The sequence below is a fragment of the Phaethon lepturus genome, unplaced genomic scaffold (genome assembly GCF_000687285.1).
Source record: "Phaethon lepturus isolate BGI_N335 unplaced genomic scaffold, ASM68728v1 scaffold18663, whole genome shotgun sequence".
Taxonomy (NCBI): domain Eukaryota; kingdom Metazoa; phylum Chordata; class Aves; order Phaethontiformes; family Phaethontidae; genus Phaethon; species Phaethon lepturus.
In genome coordinates this window covers 63727-79166 of record NW_010529942.1, presented here as the reverse complement: position 1 = coordinate 79166, position 15440 = coordinate 63727, and the positions used below count along the sequence as shown (strand labels likewise).

The 15440-nt window shown below is 37.8% G+C and overlaps 1 protein-coding gene across 1 annotated transcript in view; it reads left to right on the top strand.

The window, feature by feature from the left end:
• LOC104618497 (histone deacetylase 5-like) overlaps nt 1-15440 on the top strand; it is a gene marked incomplete at its 5' end in the record, with an annotated part of 98825 nt that overhangs the window by 36389 nt on the left and 46996 nt on the right. The window contains one exon of the mRNA XM_010284112.1: nt 4836-4954. Coding sequence (XP_010282414.1) covers nt 4836-4954 — 119 coding nt within the window. The remainder of the gene's footprint in view (nt 1-4835; nt 4955-15440) is intronic.

Here is a 15440-nt window from a genome sequence, read left to right as displayed (position 1 = left end):
TTAGGAAAAGAGCAAATAATTTATGTCACCAAGCCATTCCAATCTGCAGTTTAGAACAGTGTGGATTTTTTTTCTCGGTTACATAAATTACTGTCCTGGGCTGGTATTCCTGCTCATTTCCTTTTTAAATTACCAATACAGCAAAAGAATTGTAGCTATTTGCATCAGCTTAAGTTTCTTTGGAGATTTCCAGCTCTGTGTGATGGTACTTGCAGAGTAATTTCTGGGTTGGGTACTTCTCTGCAATCTCTTCTGGGAGAACAAATGTTTGAGAGCATCCTAACCATGTGCTTTAAATGTACAAAAATAGAATGGAAGAATAAAAGGAACAGAGTCCCTTGATAGAATCTCTTTAATGTCTTGCATCTGATGTTCAGATTGGTGGGGAGGGGAGGATCACATGCCTGATGTTTTCTCTAGGACTACACCCAACTGGAAGCCATCCCTTGGCTTCTCTGCAGACAGCAGCATACCCAAATGGAACATATTAATTCTTTGGGGAAATCTCCTTAGTGGGACAAAAAGGAATCTTTTCAGCTTCCCAGACACATGCTCTGTTCCCAGTACCATCAGACTTAAAGGAGGATCTGCACTACCTTGGGCTGGAGGACACAGTTTCATTGTAACTGCAAGGTTTAGCGTGGATAAATAACTCCTGCGATCCAGCTGCTCAAGCTTTCAGGCTTTGACATGTTTATTAATGAAAATGTGAGAGAAAAGAAAGAAGCAGTCAGCCAGGCAAGATGCTCCTGTAACTCTGCTGTCATCATTACGTGAATATGGTATACCAAATATTTATGCTTCTATATGATTCAGTATCACAGAAAATAAATAACTCTTTTATGTGTTTTATTTTCTTTGGATGAGACAGTAGAGGAGAGTGTGAGTCATAGTGGAAGAATAAAATTCACTTCTCTTCTGACAAAAAATGCTCATTTTGTCAGAGAAGGATCCTAGCATTAACTTCTGTTTGCTGATAACCCCTGCAGCCCAACTGGCTTCAAGCAGGAAGCCGATGGCCTGCCAGCCCCCAGTCTGTACCTGTCTGGTGACCTATGGCCAGAAGCCAAATCGTATTTCTTACTCCTGCTGCGGGTAAGATAATAACTGTTCCTACCTAGGTCTTCTCCTACTGGTTCCTACCAGCTGCCTATGCACCCTTGCAAAGGATTTTTGATGAGCAGAGTTTTGACCCTTTGCACCGTAACAAATCCTGCCAGCTGCAGCCTGACTTCTGAGCATAGGGTTGGTGTGAGGAATTTGGGAAGGTTAACATGAATATCTATTAGTGGATGACCAATGCTAGTTGTGTGCTTTAAAAAAAAAAGCATGTTTTCTGTTGTGATCTGATTTAGAGGATTCTGTTCCTAGGCGATTGAGAAGGGAAGTGCTATGGTTATTGAGCTCCTGAGGAGGCAGTCAATGGATGATTTCTCTTTCTTACACCTTGCTGTGCCCTCCAGAGTGTAGATGAGGTAGGAAAGGAGCAAGATACAGGGTCTGATGATTCTCTACTCCCAAGAGACGGCAAAGGCTCAGGAGCTATCCCCACCTGTTTAACCATCCTGTTTTAACCTCCTCTCATGAGGGAGAAGTGAGCTTCACCTTGCTTTAGAGTAAAAAAAAAAAAGATGGAATCTAGTGCTTTGTGCAGTCTTTCTTTACAGCTGCTGACCTCAAAACGTTTTTCTAAGGACAGTTATTCAGGGATAATGAAGGTGCTGAAGCCTGAGAGGTGGCAAATGCCAAGAGGTTTTATTTAAGTCCTGGTGAAATTTAGTCCATATTTAAAAATGTATTCATAGGATTCCTTATAACACTTCATAAGATAGGAAAATGTCATTTTCGTCAAGGAATTTACACATGTGTTTTGTGCCACAAAGAAGTTCCTGCCAAGGCAAGACAAAGGTTAGAGAGGTCCTACCCATACAAAGTCCAAACCAAAATGTTATGTTTTCCAGACATAAAGCCACTTTTCTCTGAGTGGATATCTCACAGTAGTTTCAAAAGAGGAGCAGCATTAAGTGCCTGTTGGTTAATATATAGGAAGACTGGATTAAGAGATTTAGGAACTAGATGTCTGTATGGTCCTCTCTGCAACTGAGACTTGCATCTGTCGTCTTTTTGAAAGACCAGATAGTAGTCTTGGCTGCTGTAACAAGGAACATCAGGTGTCTTAGAGAAAGACGTTTTAGAGAAGAGTCAAGCTTGCTACCCTAGTAGACAGATTACATTTTCCATAATGTCTTTGTTAAAGAAAAGTCCTTAGAGTTTCTGTTCAGTATTAATTCAAGAACAGTGTAAGATGGGTGATATTATCCTCAATATTATGGAGGATGAAAGAGAAATGAACAACGACACAGGTCTTGTGGGCACACAGGTTAGCTCTTCTGGTACATAGTATGCAGAGTAGCAGCAGCAAAGTCCTGTCATAATTTGTGAGACTGTATTATAGCAAACATAGGGTGCTAACGTAGTCCCTGGTGCTGCCACTTTAGCTGACATGAAGAAATGGAAAACAGAGCCTGACTTGAATTTGAGGAAATGTGAATGGAGAGGAGGAGGGCAAAAGCTCAAGTGGCTGCAGATAGGGAGGGTTCTCTGTAGGATCCCTCCTTCTTTCAGTGTATAAGATATATGGTGCTATGGGGACAGATCAAGATTGCATATCAACCACAGTCATCACCAATCAGGGTCCGTGCCACATATGTTGCAGATGTGGGGAAGTTTGGGAAGTATGTGTTTCTTCAGACAATGAACATATAATTAGAGTATCAGAAGGTATGTATATAAGAAAGATAAGATGTGGTTGCATAGGAGATCTTTATTCCTGATGTTGTTCCCTAACTTTGTGGAGATTAGCCTGCAAAATTCATTCACTGTAGTGTCTAATGTAATTATTCATATGTATACTTTGTGTGTTATACATCATGGAGCTATAGGAAAAAGACCTACAAAAGAAGTAATCTGACCTCCGGTTTCAAGGCCGTGTCAGCTTGAACCTGTAGCAAGATTGATGGATTTTTTTTTACCTATTATAAAAAACTCAAAGAGATGGAGACTCTTCAATTTTCTTAAGCACTTTATTTAAATCTATCCATACTATTAAAAAGGTTTTTCCAGTGTCTCAACTACAACTTTCCTGCTGCAAGTACTTCTTGTCTTATCCACAGTGAAAATGCAGAACAGGTTATTTCTTTCCTTTTGCACTTACACATTTGTGCACTTTTATCGTGTTTACTCTCAAGTTATGTGAATCAAATAATTATAATTCTACCATCTTATCCACTTAGGTCACATTTTTAGAATTGTTTTCTTTCCTTTTGTTCTCTCAAGTTGGTCTAAATCCTTCTTGAAGTGCAATGCTCAGTACTGGAATCCATACTTCAACAGAGGCCTACTAATAACATGTAAAAAAAAGAATATTTCACAAATTATATCACTTTGCCTGCAGATGTTCATGATGCAATTTCAGTGAATTTGCCAGAAAAATGAAGTTGCCTCTATCCTTTTTTTCTAATGTAAAGTGATGTTAATTGAAATGTTGTATGTCCTCACAAAGACTTTTAACCTAGTCTGAATTCTCCTTTTCTCTTATTAACAAGTTAAAGGAACACTCTCCTAAAATTAAAATTACCTTTAAGGAAATCAGAATGAAATAAAATTTATAAAACACGGATCAAATAAATCAAGAAAAACCTAAAGAGTTGTTAAAATATTATTAACATGCTTTTTTCTCCCTACAGGAAACCTTCATCTTTCAACAAAAGCGTGATCTCTTTGGCCTAAGTGATGAAATAATAAATAAATAAATAAATAAATAAATACGTATTGAACTAAGCGAATAGTATTACACATGTGCAAAATTGATCTTCAGATTTTGACCATTGTTGACTAATTGGGATTTCCTTGAGTTAATATATTTCGAATAGAAAATTCATTTATGTATTTGTTTTCAGTGATGTTCCCCTGAATTAGCGCAGGGGCTAGTCATTTTACATTTACTAGTGTAAAACCCATCCTGACGCCTTGCCTTCGGAAAGTCAGCCTGAGAGAAGGCATATGCGAGTGCAGAATGCAGGGTTTTATCTATTCCTTAAACACATCTTTAATGGTTTGAGTTTGGAGAAGAGCAAAAACAAAACGACAAAATATCCCCACGGAAGTTTGTCAAGGAAGGGGTTAAAAAAGTGGAATCTTTTTGACTGTGAAGGGCTGAATTATCTTCCTGACACCAGCAGGGGTTGCTGTCACTAGTTTGTGGTTGTCACATTCCTGTTATGCTTGACCTTGGAAAGGCTTGACAACATAGTCTGGATTTGATTAAGGGAATTTCATGTTTTTCCTTTGCTAGAGTCACCCCCCACCTCGACAAACATTTAAAAATGTTAAGAAGAAAAAAAAAAAGTTTGGAAAGCAAACATTTTCCCAAAAGAAATTTATAGTTCAAATTTACACCAAGTTCGCACTAACTGGAGCAGTCCGGGTTTCCACTCAGGCTTTGAGTGCTCTCTGTAAACCATTAGTCACTTCCCTGGAAGAGGCAGCTTTTTATAGGCAGCAGGATAAAACAGGCACAGATGTGTGTGTAATATTAGAGGCTTTCACATGTACCTGCATTTTTTTCCCCCCTCAATCATAGAAAAGGAAAAAGAGTGACTAGAAAGAAATTAATTGAAGCCTTGGTCTTTGTTTGGTTTTGGACAGCTATCATGAAGATTGGCTTAATTAAAAGAAAATACAATCCCGTGGATTTTTGAGATTGTGGCAATCTATATCATGAAGATAGAAGTTAATTTAATTTTTAATACCTTTTTTTTTTTTTCATTCTGCAGGACTGTGATTATGCCAGCTGCCAATGAGTTTGATCCAGAGATTGTCCTGGTGTCAGCAGGATTCGATGCCGTGGAAGGCCACGACCCGCTGCTGGGCGGGTACAAAGTCACGGCGAAATGTAGGTATCGTCGTAAGGCGCATGTTTCTGAGTTGGTATTTTTTCTGGTTGGGAACCTTATGAAGGAACCAGTTTACGTATTTTGTGAGAACACACCCGTGTCACTGAGGGCAGGGACTCCCAGCAACGCCTGCGGAGCTGCGGGTCTCGCCCAGCTCGCCGACGGGGTGGAAATGAACATGTTAGCGTTTCTGGCTCACTCCTTTCTGTTCCTCTTGGCATTTTTGTCTTGGCTTTTTAAAGTATTACTTTTCTGGCATTCAAATAACATTTTAGAGGTTTCATGCTTTTCAATAGGCCCCATTTTCCAAATGCTGGAGTAAGTTATTTCTCTTTAAATATATATTGGAGATTTTAGACTTTGGAGGCCTAAATCCAATCTCATATTGCTCTTTTGTTATTGTAATCTTTTCAGCTCGATGGCATTAATCCTGAATTACATCAGTGTTCATGAAGGCCAAAATTTTCTAAAAGACTACTCTGTTGGGTCTCAGTGTTTGGATGTCCATTCAGTCCTCCAAAATGTGTGCTCGTGACAGAGATTTAATACTTTCTGGAAGACAGGTCTGTCTGAGGTGTCCAATATGTACCACTCCAAAGTCACTAGCTCTTACAGGATGTTGTGGCCAAACTGAGTCTGAGCCTGGGATGTTAAGCAAGGCTGGGTAACGTAGTAATGCTCTGTACAGTAATCTGCACTGCAACATTGCTATACATAAATTGCTTTGTATGAGACAATACTAAATGGTTTCCTAATGTAATGCTATGAATATTTTTCTTCAGTATATATGCTTTTATTCAGTATATCTCAAGAAAGACTGTAATAACACTTAAATAGGTATTTAATACAGATCTCTGCTGCTAATGACAAATGCCTTGGGAGAAGTCTGAATCAGTCAATGAGACCTAATGGCATTTAACTCACTGCACAAATGGACTCCAGCTTAGAGGATTTTCTCCTTCTGCCCTCTGCCTTTTGTTACAGATCAGTAGAACAAAGTTGGTGTTTACGTCAGGAGGAGCGGGGAAGAGACACATATTTTTAATTTTCATTTTAACTGCATGCTGCACAGGCTCCCTGAATACCAAGGACAGAAGGAAAGATGGAGAGCTAGCATGACTGTCCACAGCGGTGTCTGTGGAAAGTGAGGATGCAGAGAGTAGTGCAAGGGCCTACCCAAAGACAGTCACACAGGTGCTAATGCACAAGTGGATTGGAAAGGGAACATCCCTGTGGCTTCAGGTAAGGTGAGTTTTGCCACAGCTTTTCAGGTTAACGCAGTAGTTGCACTAGAGAGGAAAGAAACATAGCAGCCTGTATGCATGTTTGAGTATCACTTATCTGTGTATTATGATTCTTAGTAAAACATTCTGCATGAAAAAGCCCTTTGTAAGAGGTTTACTTACTATTTTTTTCCATAAGTATGGTTTCTGGTCAGAGGCACCATTCCATGAGCTTATGTTGTAGGGAGATGAGCTTCCAACCAGTACAAAACAGATATTTTGTTCAGAAGCATTGTATAATTATCTGTATTTAGCAGCTGAGAATGCATGCTACGTGCCCCTTAAGCATGCATGATGCTCCAATAAGATGCTTTGGCATACATGATGTTCTGGCATAGCAGCTTCAACAACTTAACTAGAAATTACAATGAGATTCATATTTTCCTTTAAGGTTAGACTGAATTTCACCCTGACAGCAAAGAAAAACTGTTTGATATTGGAATCAGTGTTAATTTCAATTCACAAATTAATTAACTGAAGCTTCATAACTTTTTTTTAGAAACTGAAAACTTAGTACATTTTTTAATATAAGGGCCTGCGCATCTACAAGTCGCACGTGTGTCTATAAGCAAAAAAAAGGTGATTTACAGTAGGTGGCTCTTGTTTAAATTAAGAGAATAGCCAAGATAGACCCAGATAATGATCATGCACCTGAGGGATGAATAAAGCCTTTTGTACAGAGCCAAAGGAATTTACTATTTCCCCAAAACAAAATTCTCCACATTCCACCATACCATTTTAGAACATAGCGTACTATATGTGGTATGTAGAAAAATGAACAGCCTATTAAAAAAAAAGTCCAAAGAGAAACACTCATATTAAAGACTAAAAATAGACTAAATATAATTGGTTTGTATTAATTAGAAATTATGCCCACAACAAGTAAATGCAAAGTAAAGTTTAACCTGTAATTATTCTTTCTTTATAAATATATAGCACTTTGTGTACACTTAATACATTGAATTTTCTGATCTCCATGATTCAGTACAAACTTTACACATATAAATTAGGAAGAGACTGGTATCGAAGGAGTGAAGATGGGTCCTTAGCTACTAACCTTATGGTTAAAGAGAGTTAGAGAGACACTAGATTCTTGATAAGGAATTTTTTGTGTCTTTCCTTCAGAGTACAGTCAAAGAAAAAATTAAAATGTATTAACCAACCAGCATTCCCAAGTCATACAATAAAAACTATAGGATGAAGATAACAGATTGGACTAATTACAGCTTTGGAGTAAACATATAGCAGTCAATTACATACAGAAAAAATTGGTCTACTAAATCGACACAGTTTGAGAAGTGTAAATTATAACTTTCTTTAACCCAGTATTTTAATTTTTGCTGTATGAACATACAATCTGATTTACTGAGGATTTACTATTTCTGACTAGTAAACAAACACATCATCAACAAAATAGTTGTATATATTTTTGCAGCTGATTTTAAATGCATGGGCCTGATGTGCATGTCAGGATTTCTCACAGTGAGGTGACCCTCAGCTCCTCTAGAAGGGCATAGGATGGAAGAAGGCCAACTAGGGTCAGTGATGATAGCAGAGCTAGGAGGTATCTCACTTGACTAATTCGTATGCAGTCCCATTAAGTAACGAAATCACTAACAGTCTTTTCCCATTGAAAAAAAGAGGTAGCGTTTAAAAAGAATTGGAAGGGAAGTTTGAATCTTTTCTTTCTTATTGCACTTTTCAAATCACTTTCCCTAAGTAAATCTTTTTTTCCAATTGCCTTTGCAATTCATCCTTGTCTGCTGATTTTTTGAAAAGAAAAGTTTTCACTAAAACAATAACTATTTAACTAACTTCTACCTGGCCCCAAAAGAGATTTTGTTTGGTGCAATGAGCATTAACTAAAACGCTTGTTTCAACTCCAACTTTGAGGATTTCACAGGCACATTTTCTTTTTCTTGGATGTTTTTATCCTTTGTTCCAACCCTCTCTCTCAATGAAGTGCTACTATTTCAAAAGGTGCTTGTATATACTTAGGTACATATACACATCTTGAAACATATACTCAACCCATGTGCATAAACTTTGTGATGGATTTCATATTCTGTTAAGAAAAAAAATGGGCTTCAAAGACTTGAGATGACTGGTGGCATATAGCAGAACTTTCTGCTGTTGAGAAGCTCTCAGGCCTTTGGTACCAGCTATATTCCTAATATCTTTGTAAGAAAAGGCAAGGTTTATCAACAGCACCTTAAGACTTTAAGACCACCTACCATGATTAAAAACAGTAGGTATACTTTTGAATGCACAACCACTTTGTCCTGAAGAAGGTGGTGTCTGAAAAGGGGTTTCTTTTTCCAAATATACCTTTTTTTTCTGATAAAGGTATTATCTCCACTCACAAGCTCTGCCTTGCCTATGTCCTTATACTATGATAGCTGCACCAAGTTTAACATCAAAAAGTAAAGAAAAGAAAGCAAGGCACAAAGCATGTTAAACCTTTCTGGTAGTCCTCTTGGCCCAAGGTCTTGCATCAGTTATAGGTGACAACTCCTGCTCAAGAGCTTCTCCAGCTTCTGGTAGGGTCTGTCTCAGATTGTCAGGGATATTGAAGCAACCTGTCTCAGATTTTACTTTCTATGGCCCCCCTCTTAAGACTCAATATATTTTGTATTGTCAAGTCTTTAGTATTGGCATAGTTCTGTCCATGTTACGTGGTTAAACTGGTTCCCCAAGCTGTGTAATGAAGGTGGATGCAGCAGCAGGAGCTCTCTCCTGCACAACTCTTATGCAGTACAACTATTGATGTCATTGGAATCCTTTTGTTTGGATCAGGGACCATAAAGGTGCTTTAATTTAACTATAAACTATAATCAGATAAGTGGAAAACATGCCTCAGTTCCTGACTAGCCTAATACTTCCTTTTTATTACTAGAAACATATTATTTTTTCAATAAAATAACAAATAAAATATCAGCACAATATATTACATATTATAAAAACCTAGTTGTATCAAATCCACTTTTTGCACTGGAGTATTAAAAACTGTATTGACAATAAAGTATAAGAAAAATAATGGGAGGAGAAATAAAGGGGATAAAGGAGTTTTATATTTAGAATAGTAAGGAGATGCCTACGGAGTATGAATCTATTCTTCCATCTTATCTTGATGATGATTAGGTGGAACTGCTCAAGACAGAGCTGATATATTCTGTGATTTATTTCATAGTTAATTTTTACAATCTCTGCTAAAATCTACTATATTATCACAGCATTTGAATACTGTACAGTGAACAGGTCTGAAAAAGAGCTGCCAGATCTGATCATAAATTTGCAAGTTGTTAGATCTTGTAAGAGCACTGTTTTTAAATTTATCTTTGCTGACTGAAGTTGCCCCGTAACATTATCCTGGTGTAGGTGAAGTATTTTCTCTTTGTTTTACAGAGCAGCCCTTAGAATAATGCTTACATTAAAGCCACCAAGATCACTTTACTGTTCAAGTAAATCCTGTACATAATTGTTCATTAAATGATGATCATTCCATAAAAAGAATAAAGTAAATAGAGAAGTGTCAAGCAAGAATGAAAATTTTTTTTCAGGGTACTTATCTTTCTGAAGTACCGCGTTTGTTAAGGGCTATGATGATTTACTGGAGTTTTCCTGTTGTTTTATTCTCTTATTCCAAAGATGCTCTTTGACACCAGAGTGCAAAATAAATGTTAGCAGTAGGAAAAGATACCACTGCAGGCATTTGAAGAATAAATTATATTTTGTCAGTTTGGATGCCTGTCTACTGTTATGCCAAATTTGTGATGCAAGGTTGATCCAGTGTCTAGAATATAACTAACTCTAACTAAACTGATGTGCAACTTTTAAAGTTTTTATCTGAGAAAATTGCAATAACTCCCTTAACTTATCAAAAGCTGCATTATGCTCTGATACAGTCCATTCAAGTGGCACCAATGAAAAAAGTGCTAAAGCTATGAAGTTTCCCTCCTCACAAGCCCTCAGCAGGTAGGTCTTAGAGGACTTCGTTGTAACAGTGCACAATCTGTCTGATTAATCACAGCAGAGGAAACAATGCTCTAAACAGTTTATTTCCAAAAGTTATATCAGCCTAAGTGGTAGAAATTAATGTTTAAAAAGGGCTGCTGACTTACACGTAGGCTACAGGTCTTCTCTTCTTATGGCTGGAACTGGTACTTCTCAGAACACAAGAGCAGCCAGGTTGAACCTGGGTGCCTGACCTGTTGGTTCTGCTTTGCCCTTCACATTTCAGTTCCAGCTTCCCGCAGGGGGTAATGATATTTGATAACAAGATCTCTGTATCTAGCATACAATGTCATAAAATGATAAAATACCTAGTATTTGGGGACAAGAAAATTCAGGAGTAATGTGCATAGTTTTAATAATGAGATGACTGATCACTGAAAAAAATGATCTAGCATGGTGTATTTGCCATCACTGGAAGAATTTAAATGAGATTTAGAAATAGATGGCTTACAACATCCTTACAAAATAGGTATGCCATAGCACACCCAGACATTAGAGGCTTCATGCAAAAATCACTTAATGAAATTTCTCTTCAATGACCAGTGTTTTCTCGAGTCTTCGCAATTGTCCTACTGTATCTTGGAATTCTTTTCAGTTTCCCACTACATGTCATGTGCAGTATATATGTTAGAAGTAGACCAAAGGAAAAAGCTAGAACTGCATATCACTGAATTAAAATGTAGAATTGATCTGGGTCTAAGCCTGGTATGTTTCAGAGAAAAGGATTCCTACGTGCCAGCCTCATTATTTCTAAAATATTCTATATGACTATTCTGAGTATTTCAAGTACCGCAAATATTATATATGTTTGTTTGGTTTGGTTTTTGGGTTTTTTTCTGTTTTTCCTGGAAGCACTTAATCTTGAAAGGAGTCCCCAGATAATATTGTAACTATCTACTAAACAGTACCTTGGACTGACTGAGAGTTGTTTAGGGTAGGGTGATTGTAATGTCTTTGGGGAGGGACTACACATTCTTCTGATGGTCTGAAAGAATTCCCCGACGCTTGACTCCAAAAAAGAGTCCTGACTGGGACTACTGGGACTAATGTAATAGCTAAATGTTAAAGGAAGGCAAGCAAAAAGAGTCCATGCAAATTGACAGCTGACTAAACAGAATAGTTGTTTTGACTTGGTAGCTGTTTAAACACAATTCAAGTCTCTAAAAATAGCAGGCTTTTATGATGCAATGTCTAATTTCTTTTCTTCACAAGCAAGAAAGTCTTTTAGCACAACAAGCTATAAGCTTGGAAAGTCTGGCACTAACTGCTTCAAAGTCCAGTTCCATTAGACAGTACGAGCTGCTCCAAGAGCTCATTCCCATAGAAAAGGGTGGTTGCATGCCCCTTCCCCTTCTTGAATTGTCCATTACTTACCTCACACTGGCTCTGGCTCTTGTCAGATCTCTCCGTAAACACATGCAGCATTAACTCATCAACCCATCAGAAAACTTAATCAACTGAAAGAAGTGAGGAGATCTCTGTTGGGCTATGAAGCTGAAACAGATAATGGAGGGACCAATGTGTGCCACAGCTAGTGGAAGAGGGGCAGGGGCAGTAGAGAAAGGGAGAGATGTAGTTGGATACCTTTTGGTAGCAGAATGTTGTTAAATTAACTCAGTTGCAACAGCTGTCGTCTTGTCTGAATTATTCTGTGTTCAGATATTTGATTTTGGTTGAGATAATATGGTTATCTTTGCAGTACTGGAGGTGATAAGATGGTTATCCATCAGGAGAGATCTTGAGCTTTTGACTCAGAGCTAAAAGCATTGGAGGTGGAGTGGAACATTGATCACTCATATAGTTTTTCACCGGGGAGTCTCCTGATTCATATCAGAAATTTTCCTTTTGTTCCTTTTGTCTCTTGGAAACTACAGGGCACCCAGTGATGGGCAGTAAGAGAACACAGCATCAAGACATTGCTTCCAGTTTTTCACTTTGGAAAGCAAAGTCTGGGTTTTTTCTAGGGTGATTTCTTGAATACTAATTGAGTGCTTGCTTGGTACAATACAAAAGGCATCAAAATAGATGACAAGTTCATTGGTGAGTTACCCTCAGACATGAGTATTTTCGTAGGATTTACTGGGAGAAGAAAAGCATTTTGATTTCTTTTTCCTCTTAGCTCACAGCAGTGGTTGCCATAGCATCTCCTATGGCTTGGGCATGGCCATTGGAGTGCCCAGTCTCCCAAGTCAAATTATACTGCACTTACTCCTGCATTTGTATTCCTTAAATTCACTATTGCACTGCAAATATCAGTGAATTATTTGCCAGTGACTCCATTATTGACATTTACACTACTTTACATTTATAAATATGAAACATTGAAAATTCCAGAAACCCTGTTCTGTGAGGAGGAGGAGTCTATTGATGCCTGTGGAAATTGAACAGACATTGGAATTCACTGTATAAAATTACCATCCTCTCTAGAACATAACATAGTAAAAGGCAAAGGTGAAGATATAAGAGGATGAGACCCTTTTTTTTTTTTTAGATTTCATTTAAAGAAGGGATTAATGCTTGGAGGAATACAGAAAAGCATATGAATGGACAATTCTAATGTTGGGTTGAGGAATCTGCCTTCAAATGCTGTCAAGTAAGCATGTGTCAATGGCTTGGATGATGGCTTTGAACCAAGAGAAACAGATCAGTGAACAATCGCCTCATTTACTGAGGCCAGGGAAATCCTCATCTTCAGACCTTGGGGCACTCATGTCTAACTTAATACATATTTTAAACACGTCTGAAGGATTCAGAAGTCTTAGCATTGATTTTGTTATTGCCCAGTGTTTTCAATGACTCTCTTGGTTAACTGGTATGTCTTCCAGAAAGGGTCTACCTAAGCAGGAAGGGAGAGCAATTAGAAATATTAATAAATAAGTGCTGATTTGACCTGCTCTTTCACTTAGCCTTCTTTCTGTAAAACAGACAGTAGAAATTTCCATTTTCCACTCCCACTCCTGCCCCACAAACAGAAGATGTGTCTGCTGGCTAGCTAAGTAACTCATGCAAGTGAAAAACCACCTGTATACCATGTTCCAGATATACAGTGCTGATCCATCTGCAGAATGCATCAGGTGCCAATTCCTTGATTTAGGACAGTTGCTGGGGACAGGGCAGAGGATAGATTACAATCGAAGAAAAGATCTACAGAACCATTAAGAATTATTTTCCCTTTTCGGTCATCTTCCCTTATCTCTTCACCTACCTCTTGTTATTTTTTCTTTCATACTACAATAGTGACATTGGCTAATGACAATAATTGATGTCAGGGCTACAAAAAAGGTAAAGTTGGTGGCATCTTCTCTCAGTTTTGAAATTTAAACTTATGAAATCTTTTTCCTTATTGAAACCAAAAGACTGTCATTCAGTAGAAGAAAGAAAAGGAAAAGAATTTTTTTGCTTAGGCAGTATTAAACTTGTCAGATTACAATTTAAATACAACAAATTAAATAGAAGTTTTTAGGGCCATTTTGAAACTAATGGAGCTTGACACAGTGTTCAGCAACTTGCATGTGCCTTTCACAGGATTGGGTCCTGAGAGAAAATTGTTGAAAGACATCTCCAAATGTGGATTTCTCCATAACAAAGTGTCTGATCTTTTATAGCATCGTTGCATTGGGAATTAGGCTTGTCTTTGGGAATTTGTAAAGCCTTTAGTAGAAGAGCATGATTTATGTCTCAGAATTTAACTATTCTCTGTAATAAATAGAAATGTGCCACAAGTATTTACTTGGTTGCGCCATGGGAAAATTTTTAACATATTGTTCACAGCTTCAGAATGCCATAAAAGAAGACATGTAATTTGCAGACCGGACTATCCTTTGTGATTTCTAACCAATATATTTGATTAATATCTTTCAAAAGAGACACCAGCCAAAATGTTTACATCTCATTAGGCAGAGAAGAAGGGAGAACACACAATTCTGATTATGAGTTTGGATGGTTCTTTTCTTTGGGCTTCACATCCCCACTACTTAAGGCAGACTGTAACTTTAAGATGTTATCTCTTGCCTGCGCAAATAAACAGCCAGTTATGCTTTTTATGATGGGTAGTTCTCAAACCAACAGGGGATTAGAAGATATTAGCTGGAGTTTGTGGTTCCCTGCTGAGCTACCATGGGGTCCATGGATTCCTGTCCTGAATATTTCACAGAGCAAACACCTCTTATCTGGGGTGATATTCTCACACTGGCCTCTTGGCCATGGACTTCAAAAGCTGATCACAGGGAGGGCTAGAGAGGCAATAACCCTTAATATAACAGTCTCTCCTGATAGAGACAGACAGGGTAAAGGTAAGGCGTCTCTGAAGTTTGCTCTTGTGTGTTTAGCCCCATGGGGTGATAAGGGGCCATCTGTTTTTTTGGTCTGCAAACTCATCTTTTTCACACTATCCCAGTATCAAGTACACTTCAGGTCTGACTGGTATCAGCACCAGCAGTTCTTCACTGATCTGAAGAGATTTTCATGGTATTTTTAGCTTTGATCCCAGGCAATTGTCTTAGTTGCTGTTGTGTCGGGTTTTTTACCCAAACAAACATATAAAATAAAATTTTAAAAGTTAAGTTCAAGGTACTATCAGCTCAAAGAAAATAAATTATTAAAATAGGACTTATAACGTATCTTAATTGTTTGTGGGTAATGGCAAATGAGTGCTTATCCATGTGATTAAACTTAAAACATCAGTTCATGGCAATAATTTCAAAAAGTCACATATTATGCAGCACCACACAGGCTGCTTGCACCTTGATTAATTGTTCAAATAGAATACCAGTACTCCCAATTCTAGAAGTTAAAAACCACTGCTTCAGACCTCAAAAATATTGTAAGAGTTATTAAAATTCTACCCAGATTTCTTTTTATTGTGGAGCTCCCAGGACACACTTCCTTCATATTTTAAGCTTTTCCCTGCAGCCATTTCTTTATCAACTGAACAGTGAGATTCCATTGCAATCTCATGATTATAATAGCTTTAATGCAAACACTTAATACCATGAAATCTGCAATAAAATGGTGCAAGTTGCCAACACTGGCACATTTTTTTTAAAATCCCTACTTTTTTACCAGCATTTTAATTACCTTTGTTGTTTTGGGGGATGGTGGTGGTGGTGGTGGTTTTTTTAAGGAAATTGTTCTTGCTTATACCAACTAATTGCCATAAAATTGCTGGAAATGCAAGAATGTAGGTCCT